We start from the raw sequence: 25,084 nt of genomic DNA, 5'->3' as shown, positions 1-25,084 counted from the left end.
CTAGGGCGTGTGGTACCCAAATTCCACCCATCTGGCAATTCAAAGACTGAACACTTTCTCCGAAGGATCACAAGAAACCTCATGAATTCCAAGTCAGGAATGGGGTTGGGTTTGAGGGCAGCAAGTGTCCCAGGGACACCCTAGTCTAGCAAGTCAGGGGCACGCAGCAGTGAAGCTCCGTTAGGCACGTGCCCCCCCCCCCCGCCAAAGAGATCAAGGCTCTGGGCTGCCTTAGAGACCCAGCAGCAGAAGGTTCTACTGGGGTCCATGGCAGGGAAGGTACTTTCCAGAGCTCCCCTTTCACTTTTTCTAAGACCACAATGAAATCACCGAGTCTGAACCTTTGCTCTTGCTTTGATTGCTAATCACCGGTCAGCTCAGACTCTCCTGGGCAAGCATTTTTCCATCTCCAGGTCCAAATGGCCAAGGGCTATGAACCACAGACATATCAGACCCCACTTCCTCAATCTGGTTCCAGGCTTGTCAGTTCAAAAAAACTTGTGAGGGGCGCCTGGGTGGTTCAGTGGGTTAAAGCCTCTGCCTTCAGCCCGGGTCATGATCCCAGGGTCCTGGGATCGAGCCCCATGTCGGACTCTCTGTTCAGCGGGGAGCCTGCTTCCTCCTCTCTCTCTGTGCCTGCCTCTCTGCCTCCTTGTGATCTCTGTCTGTCAAATAAATACATAAAATCTTTAAAAAAACAAAACAAAACAAAAAAAAAACTTTTGAATCCGAGAAGATTCTAAACGGCATCGCTGGCAACAGCCTATAGACAGTACGTTTCCTCGCTCATCTCTGGCATTTTCGAGAGGTTTCATAAAAAATTAATACCCTGCCTACATTTTCTTACCCAATGATGAGGAATCCTTGATAGAGAGGAACGGAGGCAAAGTAAAACACGGATGAAAAGACCGCCTGTGCCAACAAGAAAGGAGGAGATTAACAGAAATCGTGACAAAAATCCCTACACTTACAAAGTAGCAGTCAACACTTAACACAGCACAAACAGCCCCTGCACAGCTGTGAGCGCTTTAAGGAAACCAGCTCATTCCACGATTACAACCACCTCATGAGGTCGGTACTGTTATCATCAACCCCTATTACAGACCACGACAGTAAGGCACAGAGAGGTTAAGGGACTTGCCCAAGATAACACAGCTCGTAAGTGACAGGAGCCAGGAGTCGTTCCCGGGTGGTTTAGCACCAAGGACCACTCTCCGCCCCTCTGTGAACACTGACGTTAGAGGACACAGGCTGGACCCAGAAATACCCTGTGCGATCCCCATGAACCCCCAGAACCACCCATGAGATCCAGTCCTATCTCCTGCATTTCACAGGAGGGGACTCTGAGCAGGTAAAGGGCACTGTGGGGCTCAATCCCAGCTCCATACTCCAGCTCCCCGGGGGCGGGGCAGCAGAGAAGGCACAGCCCCTCTTACAGGACACATTTTACCGTTTCTGGAAATTTTTACAAAGAGCCCATAACCTGCTGCCCTTGTTAGACAAGAGCAATAAAGACCTTTCCAAACGCTCCCTGAAATGTCTGCTTCCTGACTTGGAAAACAGGAGCTACTGGCCGTGAAAACCAGGCTGGGGAGATAAAATCAGACTTGACACTCCGTTACTTCTGTCTCTGGGCATCGACAGGCTCACGGAAGGAAAGTGGCCTCCAAAGCGAATTCCTAGGGGCCGAAAACCAAAAAGAGGCCAGAGACAACGACAAGAGGCTTTTCAAAAGCTGAATACAAGAGACAGCCCGAGCCAGCCTGACGACTGGAAAGGTCGTGGCACCAGAGGCGTCTCGCCCCCCATCACCTGCTGTAGGAGTTTGTCTGATACAGAGCTCGGAACGCAGGTGCCACCCGGGGCCAAGGTCGTGGACAGCCCCGGCTGTACCCTGGTCATATTTCAGAACTGGAAGGTGAAAGCCGCCTTTCAAATGACTTTCCACCCCAGCTGGGCTGCAGCACAGAAAGGATGGTTGTAAAAACATCAAGAATCTGGTGTTTTATTTTGTAAATCAACGTCAAGAGCCTCCTTCCCCTAAAAGGGCCGGGTTGGCCATAAAGCCTTCGTCGTGGAGAGAACACCTGAGGGGAAAAAAACACTACGGCCACATCTATCAACGAGACCGACGGCAAGGTGTGGCTCCAAGAGGGACTTGTCCTCAGCCAGCCACTTTCAGCACAGTGGACAGCGAGATTTTTTTTCTACAGCCCCAAAGAACAATTTCCCATCCTGAAGTTTTTTCTAAATTGATGTTGAGAGCGACAACATACAGGCTTTACAGAAGTCAGCTCGGCCAGCCCGGCTTCTGTGCGCCTGCCCAGCGGCGAGCGATCAGTCTCCCAGGGACGGATCCAGAGCGCCACCCACGAGCTAACACAAAAGTACAGATGCGGTCTGAGGAACCGTAACAGCTGTTTGGGTGTAGGTCACGTTGACCAAAAAAATCACTTTAAGGCTCCTATGTTCACAAATACAATAGATGTTGAAAACCTAAAACGACCCCCAGAAGGTGAGAAAGAGGCCAGAAGAAGGGGAGAGTCTCATGTACACGAACAGCATCGCTTCACTTCCTCAGAAAGGGAGGAAGCCTTTTATGTGGCAAGTAAGTGCCTTTCCCACAGATTAAAACATCCCCTCACTGGATACCTCGCCCTGTGGTTTTATGGCTCAGGGAAAGGATGCCTTCAGCACTTGACGCCTTACAGAGCTCTGCTCCTCAAAGGAGCCTCATCTGAGAGGCGAGGCAGGTCTTATCATCCCCATTCATGGATGGAAGACTGAGACCCAGCGGGCTCTCAAGGTCTCAGAGATATGTAGTGGTGTGGTCAGAAGGAGACGTGGGTTTCAAGTCCCATCACCCCTACATTCTCACTACTTAACTTAATTTTCACCAAACGTCCATGAAGGGGAATCCATCCGTCAATCATTTTTCAGCACCTAAAATGTTTTCTTTCCCGCCCCTCGGCCTTCCTGCTAGTGCACACTTAATTGCCACAGACCGATGACGGATGTGAAAGGAGCCAGCGAGAGAGGAGGTGGGGAAAGTGCCCTGGAATTCTTTTGTGAGAAACAAGATGGGAACAAGACGTTACTCCCGAGAAGCTGAACAATGGGGCGGCCCAGCTGGACTCCCACCCGGGATGTCTGGAGGCGGAACCGTGACAGGGCCACAGGCTCTGCTGCCCCACCTGAGAGCCCACATGAGCCGAGGCAGCGATCCAGGCCTCCGTGCATCGCAGGCACTCGAGGGGACACCGCGACCAAGAGCGTGGGCTCTGGAGTCCCCGCCTGATACAGACTAACCCCCAAGAGACACTGCACGTGTTTCTCAGCCTCACGGAGCCTCAGGCTCCCCATCTGTACAATGGGTGCAGGCGACCATGAGGACCGTACGAGACGCTGCCCTGTGGACATGGAGCCAGGTGCTCAGGGCGTCGGAAGAGCAGGAGAACACAAGTTCTTCTCCCGCGGTCGTTCTCTGCTGGCCCTTTCGTGAACATCCAGAAAATCCAAGACCCGAGTATTTGCCCGCATCTCACTCTGCACGCTTCCCTCTGGCAAAAAAAAATCCTAACAACTCTGGGCAACAACACACCTCCCTCCTGCCAAGCACTGGCCAGGCCCGCTGCTAACGCTCGCAGCCACCCCGCCACGGCGAGGATGGCCTGTCCCAGCCACCAGAGGAAGGACCTGGGGCAATCCAAGGTCTGTTGGGCTGGAACGGGGCCCAGCGGGGATTTAAAACTGGTCAGGTGGGAAAATAGAGTCAACCAACCGACCCACCGACCCACCGACCCACCGACCAACCAGCCAGGGAGCGCCACGGCTCCAAAGCACGGTCGAGTTCCAGGCCTTTTCCCCCGCTAGCCCCGGGGAGGGTGAGCAGAGTCGCACCGCCTGCCCCCACCACCTGCCCCCTACCTGCCCCCCCCCCCCCCGCTCAGCCTGCCCCCCCCCGCCCACCTGCATGGTGCTGATGCAGAGGCTCCTGTGGATGACGAACTGGCTGAGGGCCGCCGAGCGCTTGTAGCTGTTGCGGCCGTGCACCATGAGCAGGCGGCCCAGGTGCTTGAACTGGGTGATGGAGAAGTCGGCCGCCAGGGACGCCTGCTTGCCTTCCTGAAAGCCACACAAAACGGGCACCGTCAGAAGCACCGGAGGTCAAGGCAACCACGTTTGTTTTGTTTTGTTTTCCACGGAAAAAGCAAGACACCATAAGGGGATCTTTGGAAAACTTCAGTGAAGAGCTTCTTTGGTTTCGAGCTGGGCTCAATAGGTGGTCTGAGTCTACGTGTGTTTGAAAAAGAGGAATTTATTTAAATAAAAACCACTCTAAGTCACAGACAGTTATAATGTGGAGGTCAAAGGGATCTAGTATCTTGGGAGTGCGCCCAACCCGTGGTGTGCACCCAGAGCCAGGAATCCTCAGACACAGGCACCTTACGACGGTCTGTTCCTCTGAGCGAACGGTAAGGCTTGGGGGTGGGGGGTCTGCGGGGGGAAAGGACACAGGAGAGTGGATACGCCCGATTCATGAGGCCGTGGGACCAAATGCACAGGACGGCGTCTCTGGCCCTCACTTGGGGCCTCTGTGCTCCTGTTAAACACAAAGTCCTGACAATCCTGGGAACCCCTCTTCTTGCCGGTCGCCATTTAGAAGTCACAAATGAGGGCAGAGAGAACAGTAAAAGGCAACCACAGAGGTAATAAGGACAGAAAGAGAAGAACTGAGAAAGAGAAGAACCAACTTTTTAAAAAATGCAGCTTTTAGTGAGGGGAAGACCGTGCCACATTCTTCTCTGACCCCCAAGACATCAGCAGACAGCGTGATGACGGGTGCTTTTACGGACACTGTGATGGCCACGGGAAAGTGACAAGTACATTCACGGTGCCCTGACGATACAGCAAAACACTCTGTTTTTAAGCGTCGGCACGCGAAAAATCAGCACTCATCATCTGTAAGACGGAGTGATGTCGATCCCCGACTCCCACGTAATAACCGGACTCCCACATAATAAATAATACCAAGGGATCACGCTTTGTGGTTCCTTGTGCTTCATCATGTGAATCTAGGATTTTCAGAAGCATCAAAGCTATGTTTTGAGGGAAAAAGCCGCTCCAGCTAGCGGAGAAGAGCAGCTCCCAACCCAATACAATGACCTGACACCGTGGCCCCACGCGCCCGGCAGCGACCAGCACCCCCGACGCCCCGCGCCCGCACTCACCTTCCCCTCCACACCCACGCCGCAGTCGGATTCCTGAATCATGCTGACGTCATTGCCTCCGTCACCTGCCGGCCGCACGGACCGGAGAGAAAAGCCGGGAAATGAGAGAGCGGCGAGAAACAGGATCCCCACATTTCATTCTTACTTGGAAGCAGTGTAGAAGTCTTTGGCCTTTCACCGAGCGCTTGCTTATGACTACAGCCTTTTCTGCCCCGGACCATTTAACCACCCCACACCCACAGCATCGGCTTCCTGTCTCTCAGACGGAGCAGCTGAGCGTCAGAGGAACACCAGGTGACGGCGAGAGCCCCAGCCGTGGAGCGGCGGCAGGGGGACCGTGTCCACGCCCCACCCCTGTGTGGGTGGCACAGGGTGCCATAGCCCATCAGCAGCAGTGACCGACTCGACGCTTATGGAGCCGATACTGTGCCCTGTGGCCAGCACTTTTGAAATCTACCCCTTTTTCGTCCTCATCAGCACCACCTGAATACTTATGACCCCATTCTACCGACGGGAAGACGGAGGCTCGGATGGGGACAGGCGCCCAGGGGACCCGGATCTGGCCCCACTGTGTGCAGTCCGCATCCCTCTGTGACGCGGCTTCCTGCCTCCTGAGCAAAGGAAAAGCAAGCTCAGGAGAAAAGCCCTGCAGCGCGCGTATCTCCTCTCACTCGGGGGGAAATACTAAAAATAATATCACAGCCAAGGTCTGCTGGGGGAGAAGAGCACGACCTACGTCAAGGGGCCAGGATGCAGCAGCAGCAGAGTCCACCCACCCTCGGAGAGAGGGATCCAGTGCATCCGTGGCCGGGGGGGGGGGGGGGGGTGTGGAGATGGGTTGGAGGCGGGGGGGCACCTACCTACTGCACAAGTGAGCTTCCCAGTGCGCTCCTGCAGCAGCCGCACGATCTGGGCCTTCTGGGTGGGAGTGCAGCGGCAGCAGACCACGGCCGGGCACTGGCAGGCCAGCTCCATGAACTCGTACTCATAGTACTTGAGGCAGACCTGGTAGGGGGAGGGGGAGGCAGTGGGTCACCTGAGGTCCCTGCCCCCTCCCCCAGGCAGGAAGGGAAGCGCACTCCCAGGAGGACCCGGCAGGCGGGGTCCCCGCACCCACCTCCAGGGAGTCTCCAGAGATGACCAGGGCACAGTCATGCTTCCTGCGGAAAGCATTCAGCTCGAGGTGGGCCTCGCTGCGGTTGGTCACCTGGAAGGGAACGGAGGGGTGGAGGGGGCCGTGCTCTCCGGAGATGGCAGAACAACAAACAGCGGCTTCCTGAAGCCGGGATGAAGACAATGGCCGCCCCAGCCCGGGACCCCTGCCCTGCCCCTGCCACCAGACCCAGAGCCAAATCAAACCGGGTTTGTTATGATTCTGAGGGAAGCAGGAGAGCCGCTATGCCGACTACTACCTTGCATTTCCCCCAGCACGGCTGTGGCCCACATAGGAAAAGAAAAAGAGCTAAATGTGCCCCCACTTTCATTGTGTGCCGGGCACTATGCTAGGCCCTTTCCATGGATTTTTTTTCCCCATTTACATCTCACAACAGCCCTACAAGGTGCGTAATGATAACAGCTGTCCTTCTCACGTAAAGAAAGGAAGGCCCGGCGAGATCCGTGAGCCTGCTTCAAGTAACTCGTCTGGGGGACTGGGCAGCAGGCAACAGAAGCCAGGCATCTAGCCGGGGGGCCAACTTCCCTGTAGTGCACCGGACGGTACCCCCTACAGGCCCCGGGGACCCCACAGTGCTCGCTGAAATGACTCGACTCTTCTATCATAACACCAAAGCAACCACAGACAACAGGTAAACAAGGGGGCATATCTGTGTTTAAATTAAACTTCATTTGGGTGCCTGGATGGCTCATTCGGTTAAGCATCTGCCTTCAGCTCAGGTTACGGTCCCAGGATCTTGGGATGGAGTCCCATGACAGGCTCTCTGCTCAGGGAGGAGTCTGCCACTCCTTCTGACTCTAGCCCTCCCCCCACTCATGCTTTCTCTCTCTCTCAAAAAAATTAAAATCTTAAAAAAATAAAATAAAACTTTATTTACAAAAGCAGGTGGCCACATGGACTGTCATTTGCAACCCCTAAATAAATATACAGAACGTAGAGAATCTACAGAATCTACACAACATACAGTCGAGTCTCATGTTCAGTAGTTACGCTCTGTAAAGTTGCTGTGAACACCGACTTAGCAAATAAGGAACCATTCATTGCTTCTGGGGGAAATACAGGCGAGGTTCCTGTGAGCCTTTGGCCATAATATTTCCCTCAGTCAATACAGAAATCTTGCTTTATATATGTTTCTATTTAAATGCATTTTTTCAAGATTTTATTTAGAGAGAGAGAGAGTATGTGTGAGCGTGTGCACACATATGAGCAGAAGGAGGGGCAGAGGCAGAGGGAGAGAATCTTAAGCCGGCTCCATGCCCAGCACAGAGTCCAACCGACACAGGGCTCGATCTCACGACCCCGAGATGGTGAAATTAAGAGTCAGACGTTTCACCAATGGAGCCACCCCCGTGCACCCTAAACACATCTTCTGAAATGCGCGTTGTCGATTCACGAACGCGGAACTCGCAACCAACAGCCTCCGAGCTCGTGCCTGAAGGAAGCCCAGCCGACGCTCGCACCTTCTCCGTGAGGGCCGTCGGGGCCTTCCTACACTTTGCGACACTAGACACACTCCAGCCCTGTGCTGAGAGGGGGGATTTGAAACAGCGAAATCACTGATGGCACAAAAATGCAAGAAAAAAGTGGCCCTCCGAGACCGTGGACCGTGCTCAGGGGCAGGACGAGAGCAGGGAAGGCAGGGGTCGCCTCGTGTGAGCCCAGCTGGGAACGTGCACAGCAGACAACGACGGCTCCCCCTGCTCTGCACGCGGCCGCAGAGGACTCTGGCCCTGAACACTGATCCCGGGGTTACGAATACATTCCAGGAAATAAGAGCGTTTGCAAGTGTGGAGTCCATGGCTGCTGAAGACGAGCTGTCCGTGACTCTACCCCACGCTACCCGGCGGGGCCCCAAACTGCCGATCCCCTGAGGGCGCTGCGGGCTGTGGACCAAAGGCAGGGAGTCGAGGGGACACTCCTGGGACGGACAGGGCCCCTCCAGTCTGCGGGCTCTGGCTGCGGCAAGGGACCAGCCGCTCCTCACCTCCCAGCTCCGTCAAGCGACCCCAGCTTGCGGCTTCTGGCCTCAAGCAGCTCCTCGGGGCCGCACCGCTGGGGTCAAGTGCTTGCCTCTTGCCCACCCAGTACACCTCCTTCTAAAGGCTCCTCAAGGGTTTCCTTCAGGAGGACAGACCCGCCACGATCTGTGATCTGGAATTTACTTCTTATCCAAGGACTTGGTCTTCAAGGGTCTGGCCATCTGGACTTGCAGGTACAACTTCCCACGCATGGGCCTGTCTGCACCCTTCGCCCGGATGGTGTCCTGCACCAGCTTCTCGAAGGGACCGTGACCCCCACCAGGGTAGGAACACAGGGCTGGAACTAGGTACGTCTGAACCACCGCCAGAAGGAACCCTGCAGCCTCGCCGGGGCCACTCAGTAATTCCCCCCAGCCCAACGACGTAAAGTTCCCCCACCCAAGACGGTTACTACACTCCTCTCTCCCCTCTGTAGGGTTCTGAGGTCACCCCGCGAACTGCAGCATCGTCCCCACGAGGCCCCAGTACGGACGACACTTTACCAGCCGAAAAACGTGGATGTCCTGGTTTCTGGTCACCAGGTGTGCGTTCTTCGCTGTGCACGTAGCCGTCTCCAGCTTGTCCCCCGTCAGCATCCAAACCTGGAACCACAGCAGAGAGGGGCTCTTCTGGGCCACTGTCCAAGGCCAGCCTGCAGCCTATGTTTGCTCAGTTCCCAAGAGCATCGAGCTAAACTCCATTTATCCCAACTTTAAAAAAAAAAGATTTTATTTATTTATTTGACAGAGAGAAAGACAGCGAGGAGGGAGCACAAACAGGGGGATTAGGAGAAGGAGAAGCAGGCTCTCCGCTGAGCAAGGAGTCCAATGTGGGGCTCCATCCCAGGACGCTGGGATCATGACTTGAGCTGAAGGCAGATGCTTAACGACAGAGCCCGCCAGGTGCCCCTCATTTATTCTAACTTATCTCAAGGCTCATGGTGTCCCCAACACACTGCAGGAATACCCCATTCCAAAGGCTTCAGGACCCCAAGTGACCACTGCTGGGGGCAGTGAAAGCTGGTGCAACACTTCTAGAAAACCATTTGGCCACACACTTCCACGGACATCATGAGGCTCAGCTTCTGACCTCCTCATCCCCCTTCTGGAAATTTTTCTTAAAACAATAAGTAATTTCAAAGAAGGGCACAGCAGGATGCGTGAGTGTCACTTCCACGCCCTACAGGAAACACTGGTTCCTCCGCCCCTCCCAACAGATCATTCTGCGTCTCGCTGCCGTGGGCTCAGAGAGGGTAGGTGACTTGCCCCAAAGCCACACAGCCAGCTCCCGTTCCGAACAGTCCCCGAATCCCCGTGTTCCCAGTGCAAACGGAATGTGCTTCCTGCTCTGCTGGTCTACCCATCACCCCTCTGCTCTCGCTGCCCCCAGCAGGGAAGGGCACGGAGTCACTGAGCACAGGACACGCTGGCAGTGGGGGAGGTGCGGGCAAGCAAACAGCAATGGTTTCCAGAGCGTTTGCCGGGCCAGGTGCCCATCAGGGGCCATCCACGTTCGGTGCCTGGGACCCTCACGGTGACGTGCTGAGGGACGAAACAGAGCCCCGAGAAGCCCAGCCACTTGCCAAGGACTGCCGAAGTAGTCAGCGGAGAAACCGGATTCAAACCCAGGCCGTGCGACAGCCAGGACATGGGCACTGGGCCCTTTGGTGGGGGTGGGGGAGGGCCGGGGCTCTGGGCTTGACCCTGGTGGGTGTCAGCCTCTTCTCTCAACGCCTCACCTGGCCGGTTAAAAAATGTATTCTTTTTAGTGATCCCAGTTTGGTGCCAGTGTTCAGGGTTTGCTGAAACACCAGGGAAGGAACTGGGAGGCTCAAGTTCTAGAAAACCATGGGCAGTCACGGGTGCACGACAGTACGGACGCCCCACATCAGGACAACCGGGGGCACCGCAGATACGTGCCCAGACCTGAGCCCCAGGCCCAGCAGCCCGCCTCGCGCCTTGCTTGGCCTTGGCTGCTGCATCTAGAAAGGGGCCGAAGTGGGAATTCCAAGCTCCCTCAGCTTCTGGCCTGTGAAGGACCTTACGCGAGGCCTGCCTCCAAACCCGCCCCTCCCCGCCCCTCCCCACCACACTCCCTTCCCCCTCCCGTCTGACCAGGGAAACCAGAAAGAGAAGTCCAGTCCACACTCTGGGATTAGAACAGCTTTTTGGCAGCACCTGGGTGGCTCCGTCGCTAAGCTTCTGCCTTCAGCTCAGGTCATGATTCCAGGGTCCTGGGATCAAGTCCCACATCGGGCTCCCTGCACAGCGGGCAGCCTGCTTCTCTCTCTCCCACGCCCCTTGCTTGTGTTCCCTCTCTTGCTGTGTCTCTCTCTGTCAAATAAATAAAGCCTTTAAAAAAAAACAAACAAGAACCCAGACTTTTGGGGAGAACAGCTTTGAGGAGAAGCTCGGGATGGAGCCAGAAGCAGGAACTGGAAAGGCCCAAACTTAGAGAGACGAGGTCCACGGCAGTTGCCAGTGACAGATCCGAGCACCGTGGCGCAACAGAAGCGAGCCCTTCTGACTTCGGACTGTTTTTCCACAAGGGGGACCTTGATGACCATTTCCCTGCAACGAACTAGGCCTCTGGCCCGAGGACACAAGACAGTTTACACGGGGGCTGCGCTGGCTGTATCGGCGGTGCGCGCGCCTCTGTCGCCCTCTGCTGGCCTCTCTGGATTAAACGCCGGGGTTTCTTTTCTTTTTTTTTCTTTTTGGCCCCAAACCGTGTGAAGACAGCAGTTTGCTGGAACAGGCGGTCAGTCCGCGGGGCGGCCACTCATTCACCCACAACAACGAGCAGATGGCCGGCCGGCCCGTGGCTCAACAAGAATGTGCCGGACACCCCGAGCCGGCCGGAGGGAGAAGGCGCGGCAGGCGGTCCCGCCTTCGTGGAGCCCAGTGGGGGGCGGGGGGAGATGTCCTCCAGAAACAGGACCCGAGGGGCGGGAGGGACACAGTGGCCCATCCCAGCCAGGGCCGTGGTCACTGTCCGCGCCCTCGGGTTCCTCGGTTCCCACCTCTTCTCCGCCCTCCTCTCTCATTTCTATGCTCCGCTGCGGGGACCATCGCGCACCTCAGCAGCTGCGCCCCAGGCCGGGTCTGCCTACCTTGATGCCGGCGTTCCTCAGCGTCTCCAGGGTGGGCCTCACGTCCGCCTGCAGCTGGTCCTCCACCCCCGTCAGGCAGAGCAGCTCCATCTCCATCTCCAGGCTCTCGATCACGGTGGCCACTTTGAGCGAGCGGTCGTGCACGCTCAGCTTGGCCTGGACGTAGCGGGCCTGCGACACAGCGGGAGACGCCGCCACTGCTTAGGGTGGGGAGGGGAACAGCCAGCGGGGGATGAACGGAGACGTCCAGCGTCCTTCCAAGTTCATCGGCCCAGATCTCACACAGGCCTGAGTACCACCCTTTCCTTTATACTTGCCTGCTGTGCAACGTCGAGCAAGTTGCTTAGTGTATCTGATTCTCGACCATTCTCACCCGGGAAGCAGCAGTAACAGTCCCACCGTCCCCGGGCCGTTGCAAGGATCGGTACGACTCAAGATCTCAAAAAGAGAGCACGTTCTCCCGCACACAGCACACACTTTGTGACCAAAAGCCCCTGATCACCTGGTTTTCTGAAGATGAAGTCTCACCTCCAAAGACCATGGACCCAACCCTTCCGTTTAGCCACTTTATAGGGTTAGCGAAGACGTGAAAGAAAATCAAAAATCCCCCAAATGAGTTGTTTCAAACACATGCTTTTAAACTTGGAAGGACAATTATCAGGGCTAGAATTCTTGCTAAATAAAACTCTGCAGAGAACTCAAGCACAAGGAAGAGACAGACTCAGGCATAGCTCCTTTGGGTGGGCCAGGACAAGGAACCCCTGAAGCCTGTCCCTGTCCCCAGCCAGACCTCTCTCCCGGTCGGTCATACGCCCATGCACATGCTAGGCTTTGTGCCAGGCCAGGAGCCTGCCCTCAAGAAACACACAATTTATGGGACAAGAGGACAATAAACCACACATATTCATGCTGGAACCCTTGACCATCAAAGTCAATGATCTAGTTCAACTCTTCACAATGTAAAGAAATGAGGGCTCCAAGGAGGTGAATCATTTAAAATTTTCCAGAGGATATCCCATGTGTCCACAACTAACAAGTGCTGGGACGTAAGAGTGAACCAAACTGACGGTCTCTGCTCTGAAAAAAATTTTATTCTCCAGAGAAGAATGTTAGATGGAAACACAGAAACAAGGTCATCCTAGGTGGGGACTCCCACAGTGAAGAAAGTGAGGCAGGAGATGGATGGTGAGCAGTGAGGTGGGGCTGCCTTAGATGGCGAGTCCGGGAAGACTTCTCAGAGGCAGTGGCGTTTGAGCGGAGATCCAAAGGAAGCAAGGGAGCAGGCCATGGAGCTCTGTGTGGTAAGAGAGATCCAGGCAGAGGAAAGAGCAAGTGCAAAGGCCCTGTGGCAGAAGTGAGCCTGGGGAGCTCAGAAAGGACCTCAGTAGGGCTACAGGAGAATGAGCGAGGGGGAGAGAAAGGTAGGGCTGCAAAGAATAACAAAAAGGTCCCAGGACCACTTACTTCAAAGTCTTGATACTGTTCCTCTGCCAGAGACTTTTTCGCCACCACCAGCACCCGCAGACCTTCTCGCGCCATGTTTCCACACTGCAAAGCAGACCACAGTCAGTGGAGAGGTGCACTCGGGGCTCCACCTCCGAGCCCCAGACTCTCATGGAGGAAGGCCGGATGCTACAGTGGACACAGGGGCTGGGGAAAGTGGCAAATCAGACTACGGCTTTCCCCTAAAGCAAACCTTCTCAAAGGAGGCCTCAACATGGCAGTCCATAGGCCAAACAGAGGTTGTCTTTGATTGACACAGTGTACATTTCAAAATTTAAGTCAACGCTGTTAAGACTTCACAGGTAAGTCTGGATTTGAACCTCAGACGAAACCGCCCACACCTGCCCAAATAACCACAACCAGCAATGGATGAAAAGCAGCAGCTTCTAGGTCTTCCCAGAAAACAGTTGTCAAGGGAAGAATATTCTAATTTGCTTAACATACAAGTGCGACCCTGCTAGGAAAACACACCCCAGCCTGTTTCTCTTGACTCACCTGCCTGGCCCCCATTGGCATTTGAGTTTGCCACCCTCTAACTGAACACAGAATATTACTGAATGGAAAATGTGCCTTTTCCTACCTGGGGCAGAGAGATAAAACAAGACCAGCCTGATAAAACTGGAGGGTTTCCTCCCTCCTGGCTGTGGCCAATTCTCCAGATCACAAACCAGAAGAGGCCGCCTGAGACGTGGCCCCCAGTGCTCCCCGCCCTCCTGGGACCGGCCTCCACCCAAAAGCCAGAGAGGAGCTGACTTCCCGCACAGGGCAGCCGGGTGAGCGTGGAAGAGAGTCTTGCCCCACATGAGCCTTCAGATGAGAGCTGGCCCCAAGCAAACCCTCTGGAGACCCTGAGCAGAGGAGCCAACGAAGCTATGCCCAGATCCCAGCCCACAGAAACCATGAGAAATAGAAGCGTGTTGTTTGACGCTAAGTTCGGGGGCCACCTGTTACGTAGGCACAGGTGACAAGCGGAGCCCCATCTCGCTTTGCCATGCGAGGGGCAGCCTGCAGACATGCCTCCGCAGCCTGGTTCTCACGCCGCGCAGCCTGCTTACCTCCTCCTCCAGCCAGTCATTGTACTGCACGATGCCAGCCATGACGACATCCGCTCCCTTCATGTAAAACGTGATCTCTCCAGTGGATTCATCCTAGAGAGGGGGCCCGAGGGAATGAATACCCAAGAGAAACACCCACTTTCTGCGCCTATGCCCACTTCCCAGGACAGATGGCGTACAAAGTGTACTCAGCGGACGCCAGTGTTTTCTCACTTGGCTAAAGATAAAAAGCCAGAAAAGGGGGGGGGGGCTCACTTTGGGGCAAAGGCCACAAGAAAACAGAAGAAAACTCAAAGCATTTGGAAACACATTAAATGATGAAAGCAAGATCAAAAGGATTTAAGGACTTTGTTTTTAGTTAGTACTATCCCAACAGGAACGGACTCCCACGCTGGAAGCGCATCTTAATTTACAGACGGGACTGCCAGGATCATCAAATTGTGGTCTACCTGGAAACGTGGGGAAGTGAGGTCATTACCCAGAGTGGGGTTCTCGACCTTGGCATCATTCACATATGGGCTGGTGAATTCTCTACTGTGGAGGCTGACCTGTGCACTGCAGGACCTTTTGAGGCGTCCCCGGGCTGTCCCCACCAGATGCCAGCAGCATCCCCATGGGGACAATCCAATGTCTCCAGACATAAATAAACATCCCCTGGGGAGCAAACTGCCTTCCCTGAGAACTGCCAACCCTGGTACTTCCAGACCCTTATGTCTACCCAAGGACCTAGCTAGGGACCAGATTACCCAGGTTTTCAATCACACTGATCAGATTTTCTGGGGAGTAGGTAACACCATGGCCCCGGCGTCGAATGCTTAGACCCAACACCAGCTTTCAGCTGTGTGCACTTGGACATGCTTCTTCTTTTCTCTAAACCCCAGTTTTCTCATCTGTAAAATAGGAATACTAACGACTCTTACCACACAGGCTGCTGTGGCTTAAATGATGTCACTTACACAGAGTGCACAGCCAAGGGCCGGACACAGTATCGGCTCAACGTCATCAGTCCTGCTCGGGGACTGTAACATGACACACCCCTCGAGCGCGCGGTGTGTGGAGACCAAGGCTTATTAGCCCAGTGGTTCTCAGTGGAGGGGATTTTGCATTTACCAATATCTGGTGATCTTTTTGGTTGTCACAACTCAAGGTTGCGGATGCTACCAGCATCCAGTGGGTAGAGGTCAGGGATGCTGAGAAACATCTCACAGGGCACAGGGCAGCCCCAGCCAGGAATCATCAGACCCAAGCATCAAGAGCACCGAGGCTGAGAAATCTTGGCTTTTGAGAACGGCAGTAAAATCCCCAGTTCTTATTCCTTGACAATCCTTCCTTGGCAACCCCCATCGCAGGGAGCCTGAAAGCAGGGGAGACAGGCAAGGGAGCGGAGCACGGCCCTTCCTGCCTCCTGCCTAAATGCCACCACCCCGGGAAGCCCAGAATGCGTGCCTGTGAACTCTTTACTACACATGAAATAAACACCCAAAGCCAAATTCTCAGTGTAAGTTTCCTCCTTCAAGACAGCTTTCAAATGCCCTGTGGTCACCAACAGTCTTTGAGAACTACACCCTTACTCCGGAAAGCACCTGCCTCTCCAAAGTGGAAACTCTGCATGGTGCACGTTCCACGGATCGCACCTGTGTGTGCCTGTGACTCGGGCCAAAAAGAACGGTGTGAAAGCACCCCAAGGCTCTTCTCCCTTCTCCCTTCACCCAAATGGTGCTTAACAACACAGGGATAGGAAATAGCTGCCCCCCCCCCCCGCCGCTCCCAGCTTCCTCTCCTGCCAAGGGTGCTCGGGAGAGCTCGGCCAGCTCGGCCAACACAAACACGCATCCACCGTCTCCTCCCGTTATATTCATTTCCTCCCACCCGGTTCATCACAAGGTTACTTCGCTCTCATACGATGGCAAGACTACGCCGTAAATTCACAGGGAGCTGCTGGTCGCACGGCATTGTTTTGGGGCCTCATCTTTTTCCACTGTGGTCTGATTCTGGCCCCTGTTCAAAGGCCTCTTTTATGCAAACAATGACAGGGGTATGATCTACAGCAATGATCGGCCTCCATCACTGCACGTGGGATGGCGGGGCGGGCGGGAGGGTGTGCAGTGGAACATCTGTACACAACAAAAACAAAGCAGGCGACGCAGCCTTCCTTCAGAGAGACGAGCACACTGGCCCCAAAGACGGAGATTCACGCCAAGACAAGACTTTGCTTTGTGAGTGCAGGAAGTACCTGCCAAGTACGGGCCATGAGCTCATATGTATTTTTGGTGGGGGGGGGGGGGGATGAACCCACCAAGAGCACGTTCCTAACGGTCCACAGGCATGAAACCGAGACGTACAGCTGAGCTGACGCTTCCTCCTGGCAGGTAACTGGGCTGGTGTCTTTAAATGACAGGAGGCTATCTGGGTGCATCAGATGGGAGCTGTGGGCCCCACACAAAAACCATGCAGAGGGGACCATTCTTTGTCGGAAGGCTGTCCTGGCCTCCACCCACGAGGTGACATCAGTGGCACCACCCTGCATCGTGACAACCCAAAGAATCTCCCAACCATTTTTTTTTTGCATGTCCCCTGGAGGCAAAATGGCCCCAGGACAAGAACCCCTTCAATGGAGGAATGGGAGAGATCTCTACAGAGTACAGAACCTGCCCACACGCCCTGGAGGCTGGTTTCCACCGTTAGAACCACAGACAGAGAGGGAGACAGGTCAGCAAACAAGAAAACTTAGCAATAATATGCATTTCATTAAAGACGGATGCTTATGGACTGACTTTTAGTAGTGAGAAATGAGAAACGTTAAGTTTCCAAGGAAAGGAATATTCAATGAACCATTTTTTGTTCCACCAAGCACCACGCACACATTAAAATCATAAAAATCACCTTTCACTGATACCAGAAAATGTTCACCATATATACTCTGTTCAATGCAGGGAGAATTTAGAAAGCCTTATGTGACATTTGATCCCAATTTCATAAAAATCTGTGTGGATGTTTATACTCCTATACACATAGAAAAAAAAAACTGAGAGAAAATTCTCTGGAAAGGGAAGAGGGTCTCATCTTTCAGTGGTGAAAATAAAGATGATTAGAGCTTGAGCTCTTTCTTCACATATGTATTTGTTCTGAACGCCTTAACTAAAAGGATGGGTTGGTTTGTTTTTTGTAACCTTGGGAGGGTGCGGTGTGGTTTGGAAAATCAGGATTTGTCCACCCAACAAGCACCCCCTAGTGTTCCCGCTGTAAGAACACATGGGGCCACCGCTCATAAACCAGGACGTGGATCTGGGAAGGAGAGCCCTTCGGAGCGAAAGGAAGGGTGGAGGAGGTTGCTCACTTATCCTAGAATGGCTGATACTGGGTATCTGGGGAGGAGTCAGCCCTCAAATGACTTCAGCAGAGCCCATGGTCCTAGAACTTGAAAACATAAAAGCTGGAACAAAAGTAAATCCGCGGGAGATAATGACTCTGATTCACCAGGAAACACCCACCCACCTGATTTATGGGGCTGCTTCCAGGCCACGGATATTCTTGACATCAGATGTGTGTTCAAGATATGATTTAGAAGCCACGGGTCAGGCCAGGTATAGGCCCGTGGGGGAAGAAGCAGCAGCGTGGGACAAACAGCTCCCTCCCACCCAAAAGTTGCCAAGGAGATGCATCCTGTTGAGTCTCAAAGTACCTACTGGCATCGGGGACATAAAAACCCCTTGAAATGTGTCAATTTCCAAGCACATTCACACTGCATCACTGGGTCATCAAAATGCAGCTCATGAAGCTGCTTCTTCTACACGGAGAGGGGAGGAGGCTTCTTCAAGGGCTCCCAGTGACCCCCACCCCATGGTATCCATGCCCCGGGAGACCTGTTCCCACTGAGCGGGGGGAGAGGGCACAGACCTGGTGACCTGCTTCTAGTTAGCAATGCGGGACTGAACCAATGGACGGCCAGTTCTGAGGTCACGTAACAAAGACTGTGCCTCCCTCCTTGTTCACAGGCTCCCTCGTCCCCTCTGACGAAGCCCGCTGACCCGGGAGCTGCCCTCCAGAGAAGCCAGTGAACGAGGTGGCCTCCCGCCAAAACAGTGAAGACCTGACGCCCTCAGTGTAGCAAGCACAAGGGGCCGAGACCTGCCAACAACACTGATTTCATCTGGAAGCAGATCCTGCCCCAGCTGAACGCTGCGAGACCCCACGGGCCACAGGACCCAGCGAAGCTGCACCCAGACTCTTGGCCCAGAAACTGTGAGATACCATCTTCTGTTGTTTGAAGCCGCTAAGTGTGGGGTAATCGGCTATGCAGCAACACGTGACACGCTACACCCCAACGTCACTGTGGGGGCTCTAGGAGCTGTTTGACGCCCCTCGAACCGCACCAGAACTCCCAGGTCCTCGTGGTTAAAGAACATGGACTTGGCAGCCACATGACCGGGGGCCAGTCCCAGTTCCCACATTCTCCAGCGAGGCGAACCTGTGGAGACAGCTTGCCCACCCCACACCTCAGTATTCTCCTCTGTCAAACACCAATCAGAATGGTGCTACCTTGTTGGCTTACGGGAAGAATTAACGAGATTTTTTTTTTTAGAGAAAGATCACAAGTAGGCAGAGAGGCAGGCGGGGGAAGGGGAAGCAGGCCCCCCACTGAGCAGAGAGCCCTATGCGGGACTCGATCCCAGGACCCTGAGATCATGACCTGAGCCGAAAACAGCGGCTTAACCCACTGAGCCACCCAGGTACCCCGACAGAGATTACAAATAGGCAGAAAGGCAGGCAGAGAGAGGAGGAAGCGGGCTCCCCACTGAGCAGAGACCCTGACGTGGGGCTCAATCCCAGGACCCTGAGATCACGACCAGAGCCGAAGGCAGGGGCTTCAACCCACTGAGCCACCCAGGTGCCCCCTTTGATTTTTTAAGGCATAAAATGCTTCGGTAGATCGGGGCAGAGGGGAGCCTCATTTTTTTTTTAATTCCTTTTATTTTTAAAATTTTATTTAAATTCAATGCCTTGGTTTTTTTTAAAACAAAATAAAAGATGAGTCATATCCCAAAGTTGCCCATGATCTAGGCAGAATTTTCTTCAATCAAGCCAAATGATGTGAAAAACCTTTACAAATGCCAAGGAACCATCCCAATACCAAAACAGGTCCAGATGGGACAGAGTCATCTGTATTTTTAAAGGTCCCTGGGTAATTCTGATGACCAGCCAGGTTTAAGAGTTACTGAACACGGTGGTGTCTGGAACACAGGGTTCCCAGGCTTTCCGGAATGGAGAGTGAGGTTCTCTGAGTAAAAGAACAAATGGTAAAACAAGACGGTGACAACAACATTTTAAAAGTCTGATGCCATCAAACAGTGGGGAAGATGTGGAGGAACAGTGGGACCAAGATTAGTACAAGCACTTTGGGGAAGAAGGTTGATGATCTCTGGCAGAGGTAAAGATGTATATACTGCCGGGCGCCTGGGAGGCTCAGCTGGTTAAGCGACTGCCTTCGGCTCAGGCCATGATCCCAGAGTCCCGGGATCAAGTCCCACATTGGGCTCCCAGTTCCAAGGGGAGCCTGCTTCTCCCTCTGACCTTTTCCCCTCTCAGGCTCGCTCTCTCTCTTTCTCAAATGAATAAATAAAATGTTTAAAAAAAAAAAAGATGTATATATTGCCAACCCACCAACGTGACCTCTGGACACACTCCCCAGAGAAACATCAGCACCATGTGCAATGGAGATCAGGATGGACAAGGACACACGTGGCTGTGTGGTTTCCAATGGCAAAATAAGTGGCAACTATTTAGAGGCGTATCAGCAAGAAACCCCAGCAAGCCGAAGGAAGAGAGGTGTAGGTATACAGTGTAACACTCAAAGGTGTAGGTATACAGTGTAACACTCCATCGTGGCTACAATTAATCACGGAGGGAAAAGAACATACAGCTCTTTTAAATGTTAAGAACAGGGGTGCCTGGGTGGCTCAGTGGGTTAAAGCCTTTGCCTTCAGCTCAGGTCATGATCCCAGAGTCCTGGGATCAAGCCCTGCATCAGGCTCTCTGCTCAGTGGGGAACCTGCTTTCTCCTCTCTCTCTGCCTGCCTCTCTGCCTACTTGTGATCTCTGTCTGTCAAATAAATAAATAAAACCTTAAAAAAATAAATAAATGTTAAGAACACGAAGGGAGATGATGATGCAATGCCACTTATATGAAGAATAAAAATACGCAAAACCATAACACGCATTATTTATATCCAACCATGTCTGATAACAGTATTTTAAAATTCCTTAAAAATTACGAACCTCCGCAGGAATGGAAGGGAAGCACATCCAGGAAGGGCAGATGGGCCTTCCACTGAATACACAATGTTTTATTTCTTTAAAAAAAAAATTTAGGGGCACCTGTGTGGCTCAGTGGGTTAAAACCTCTGCCTTTGGCTCAGGTCATGATCCCAGGGTCCTGGGATCGAGCCCCACATCAGGCTCTCTGCTCAGCAGGGAGCCTGCTTCCTCCTTTCTCTCTGCCTGCCTCTGTCTACCTGTGATCTCTGTCAAATAAATAAATAAAAATCTTAAAAAAAAAAATTTAAACTACAATACCTATAAAAACAGGGATGAATCTTAAAATATAAATTTGAACAAATGAACTCAAACACGAAAATGTACGGCCTGATTTCTTTTAGGTAAGGAGAAAATCTCAAAAAGAGATTGATCAGTGGTAGAAATTGGAAGAGTGGTTCTTTCCCTGTGGGGAGAGGATGTAGGTGACCAGGAAGGAGCACGAGGGGGTTGCTGGGGTAGCAAAGGCTGGGATTCTGACCCTTGCTCTGGATGCTATCACACGGGTGCCCTAACCGTGTAAAACACTTGAGGTGCACACTTACAATGTCTGCACTGTTCTCTGGAGCTGCTGTTATTTCAATAAAAATTTCAAAATATTAAAAAAAAACAAAATTCAAAATAAATGGGACAAAATGATGATGCTGAAGGATCACTAAATTTTTTCCCAATAACTTTTGTGATTGAACAAATGAAAACATTTAAAATACTGAATTACAACAAGGGGCCAAAACTACTCAATAAAGAAAGAAGAGTCTCTCCAACAAATGGTGCTGGGACAGCTGCGTACACACCAGCAAAAGAATGAGGTTGAACCCCCACTTCACGCAGCATATACAAAATTCATCAAAATACCCCAAATGGATCAATGACTTAAAGAGCTAAAACCACAAAACTCCTAAAAGAAAATATAGGGGTATGGGGTGCCTGGGTGGCTCAGTGGGTTCATAAGCCTCTGCCTCTGGCTTAGATCATGATCTCAGGGTCCTGGAATCAAGCCCCGCATCAGCCCTGTATTGGGCTCTCTGCTCAGCAGGGGGCCTGCTTCCCACCCCCCGCTCTCTGCCTACTTGTGATCTTTCTCTCTGCCAAATAAATAAATAAAATCTTTTTTTTTTAAAGGAAAGAAAATAAAGGGGTAAATTTTCTTTCTAAATAAAGGGGTAAATTTCTCCATCAAATAAACAAATAAAATCTTTAAAAAATAAGAAAATATAGGGGTAAATTTTCATGACCTTGGATTTAACAATAAATTCTTAGATATGACACTTAAGGGCAACGAAAGAAAAAACAGATAAACTGGGCTTTGTCAAAATTAGTGACTTCTGTGAATCAAAGAAATTTTATCAAGAAAATGAAAAGACAACCTACAGAGTAAAAGAAAATAGTTACCCAGCATCTCCCAGATGATATCCAGACTATGTAAGGAACTCTTACAACTGAACAACAGAAAGACAACCAAATTAAAAGGTGTGCAAAGGCCTTAGATACACATTTCTCCATGGAAGATATAAAACTGGCCAATAAGCACACAAAAAGATACACAACATCATCAGTCATTAAGTCAATACAAATCATAACCACAATGAAATATCACTTCCCAACCACAACAATGGCTATAATTTTTTAAAAAATGGAAAATAAAGTGTTGGTGAGGATGTGGGGAAATTGGAACCTTCCCACGTAAGCTGGTGGGAATGTAAAACGGTGCCATGTTACAGAAAACCATTTGGCAGTTTCTAAAGATGAAATTATTCAGCAAGTGGGTGATGGACCCAGCATGACCCAGCAATTCCACTCCAAGGTCTCTACCCAAAAGGACTGAGAACAGGTATCCAAATCCTTGCACGTGAGAGCTCACAGCGGCATGACCCACAACAGCCAAAAGTGGAACAACCCAATGTCTATCAACAACCAACAGACAAGGGATGACTTAGCCACACAAAGGAACGGGGCTCTGGTTCGTGCTTCCACATGGATGGATCCAGCACAACATCAGGCTGAATGAAAGAAGTCAGACACCAAAGGTCACATATCATAGGATTCCAGTTACAGGAAGTATCCAGAATCTGTTAACTTCTTGAGACAAAAAGCAGACGGGTGATTTCAGGGACTAGAATGAAGGACCAATGGGGAGTCACTACATTTAAAGGGCATGAGGGCTCCTTTTGGGGTGATTAAAAATGTTTGGAAACTTGACAGAAAGGGTAGCTGCAGGGCGCCTGGGTGACTCAGTTAGTTAAGGGTCTGACTCTTGATTTCAGCTCAGGTCATGATCGGGGTGTCGTGAGATCGAGCCCCGCACTGGACTGGGTGAGGAGCCTGTTTAAGATTCTCTCTCTCCCTCCACTCCAATACCTCCCAGCCCCAGGGCACGTGAACGCTCTAAAAAGAAAAGAAAAGAAAAGAAAAAAAAACAAGTGGTGGGTGTACAATACTTAATCTACTAAATGCCACTGAATTATACACTTTAAAATGGTTCATGTCCGTGAATTTCACCTCAGCAGACAGGTGTTTAAACAAAAGCGTACACAGCAAGGAATGCATTGTATCAAGAATGCCCAGTCCCCATATATGAGACCTTTCCTTCTAGAACTAGGTTAACCAGAAGCTGATCCACTATCTGAGGTCTTGTCCACTTCAACGTACCAAGAACATTCTTTCTGTTCAGGCAATTCTACTCTCTCGTTAGTCGGGACAACAGACATCATCGCCAGAAAGACGGTTAGAAAAGGTTAAGAAAGAACGCTTAGCTACGGGAGTTTAGGAATCACCTCGAGCCCCGAGTCCCGATGGGGGTAACTCACCCTCACGATGACGCCCATCCGCTTGCTTTCGTAGGTGAAAGGGAAGATCTGTAAAATGGTGAAGTTCAGGATCTGGTCGCCAGGGGTCCTCAGCTGCATGGACGACTGGTCTCGGCCCACCAGGGTTAAGCCCACACTTTCAGTCCACTGGACCAGGGCCACCTAAACAGGACACAGGGTCGAAGGTCAGATACACCGCCAAGGGTCCCGGTTCAGAGGTCAAGCAAACGAATACCAAGGTGGGAGGGGTGCCGTGACCGGCAAAGCACCAGCTGTCACTGTGTCCCCGGGGAAGGCTGGGTCTCCCGGTGGGGACAGCATCGGTCACTCTGGCCAGCAGGCACTGCCACTCACCCAACCGCCCTCCACGCGGTAAGGCTCACCTTCTCTCCCAGGCCCCAGAGAGGGTTACATGCTCCCAGGAGAGCACACAGGGTCAAGAGTGCCCCCTTCTGGAGGATTCGCACTGAGCCCACAGCAATAGCTGGGAAAGAGGGAGCAGTGCAGGTGGGGGGAGGGGGACCCCCACATTCACACTCTGCTCTAAGCTTCTCCAACACCAACTAGGCAGGTGTCCACAGCGGGTCTCCACCAGGCAGCTCTGCTCCCTAGGGGACCCAGAGCAACGTGTGGGGACAGTTCTGGTCGTCACAACTGGAGAAAGGGGTGTGTGTGCCCCTCACACGTCCTGGCTCCTGCCCCGCAAGGTGCTGCTAAACACCTCACCACACAGCCCCCAGGCCCCCAGCCCAGAAGGCGGTACTGCCAATGGGGAGATCACTGGTCTACACAGGTGAGGAAGGTCACTAATTCAGCTGCACAAGGTGATGCTGACGGGCGGCGGCGTGGCCAGGCCAGGTAGGTCCTGGTTTACCTGGCGCCCAAGCCCGCCTACCACACACGGCACTTCCCGGAGGCAAGGCTTCTATTGCCACCTGGAAGCTTCTAGTAACCTCAGTGAGGCTTGCTTCACTTTGGTCAAAGGCAGGGTGCCAGACTGGTCATGCAAGGGAGTGAAGAGAACTGCGGGGGTGGGGGTGGGGGTGGGAGTAACAGGACCCGCGTCACATCCATAGGGGCAGTGACTCCCGTCACACTGAAGAAGGGCACTGCCCCAAGGGAACACAGCCCAGGAAGAGCCAGAGATCGGGACCTGTATCTGAGATTTCCCTTTAGATGCAATTAATGCGCCTATTTTAAAAGCTGGGGAAGAAAACAAAACCCCGTCCACAGATGAATCCGGCTGAGTGTCCAGGAAGAGAAGGAGGTAAGAGCGGAAAAGGAACGCAGTGGTGGGGACAGGGAGGGGAGACGGGGAGGGACGGGACAGCGGGGCCTGCATCCCGCTGGCCCTTCCTGCCATTGCCGGGGAAGGAGACACAAGTAAGCGGGACAAGCCCACGGTGCACCCAAGGGGCAGGGTCCACACCCAGGGTCAGCCGGCCCCTCACCAGCCCGCTGAGCTGAGAAGGACCGACTCCACCTGACGGGCGCAGAAACAGACTCAGAGGCCAGCGTGGCGGGCTGCTCCCGGCCAGCAACGGTGACCAGCTGCTGCTCTCACGGGATCGCCTCCTGGGTCTCAGTGATCCAAGTAAAAAGCCCCAGGGAAACACATCCCAGCTCCCAGCTCCCCCCATGCCTGCTGGCAGAGCACAGGGGCTCGCGCATCAGCATACCCTCGGGGGTGCCTGGCCATAGTCAGGAGGCCAACCCCCATGTCCCCCGTTCTGCCCCTGAGTGGCAAGTTCACAGGGTGTGCGGCAGGCTTGAGTAATGGCCCCAAAGAGGCCCACATCCCAATCCCTAGCCGTGGGAGTCTTGTTACCTTACAGGGCAAAACGGGCTTGGTGGGGAAGACAAAGACAAGGG

The 25,084-nt window shown here is 52.9% G+C and overlaps 1 protein-coding gene across 7 annotated transcripts in view; it reads right to left on the bottom strand.

The window, feature by feature from the left end:
• ATP9A (ATPase phospholipid transporting 9A (putative)) overlaps nucleotides 1–25,084 on the bottom strand; it is a 132,488-nt gene that overhangs the window by 9,058 nt on the left and 98,346 nt on the right. For all 7 annotated transcript variants that reach the window (XM_004746183.3, XM_045082076.1, XM_045082077.1 and 4 more), the window contains 10 exons: nucleotides 23,213–23,374; nucleotides 14,094–14,186; nucleotides 13,000–13,083; nucleotides 11,536–11,706; nucleotides 8,927–9,025; nucleotides 6,349–6,438; nucleotides 6,092–6,236; nucleotides 5,232–5,296; nucleotides 3,970–4,125; nucleotides 848–912 (listed from right to left, as the gene is read on the bottom strand). In XM_004746183.3, coding sequence (XP_004746240.1) covers nucleotides 848–912; nucleotides 3,970–4,125; nucleotides 5,232–5,296; nucleotides 6,092–6,236; nucleotides 6,349–6,438; nucleotides 8,927–9,025; nucleotides 11,536–11,706; nucleotides 13,000–13,083; nucleotides 14,094–14,186; nucleotides 23,213–23,374 — 1,130 coding nt within the window. The remainder of the gene's footprint in view (nucleotides 1–847; nucleotides 913–3,969; nucleotides 4,126–5,231; nucleotides 5,297–6,091; nucleotides 6,237–6,348; nucleotides 6,439–8,926; nucleotides 9,026–11,535; nucleotides 11,707–12,999; nucleotides 13,084–14,093; nucleotides 14,187–23,212; nucleotides 23,375–25,084) is intronic.

This window comes from Mustela putorius, unplaced genomic scaffold, assembly GCF_011764305.1.
Source record: "Mustela putorius furo isolate JIRA1106 unplaced genomic scaffold, ASM1176430v1.1 tig00000592_pilon_pilon_pilon, whole genome shotgun sequence".
In the NCBI taxonomy this organism is placed as follows: domain Eukaryota; kingdom Metazoa; phylum Chordata; class Mammalia; order Carnivora; family Mustelidae; genus Mustela; species Mustela putorius.
Note: the sequence above shows the minus strand (reverse complement) of the source record. Positions and strands in the feature narration are given on the sequence as shown.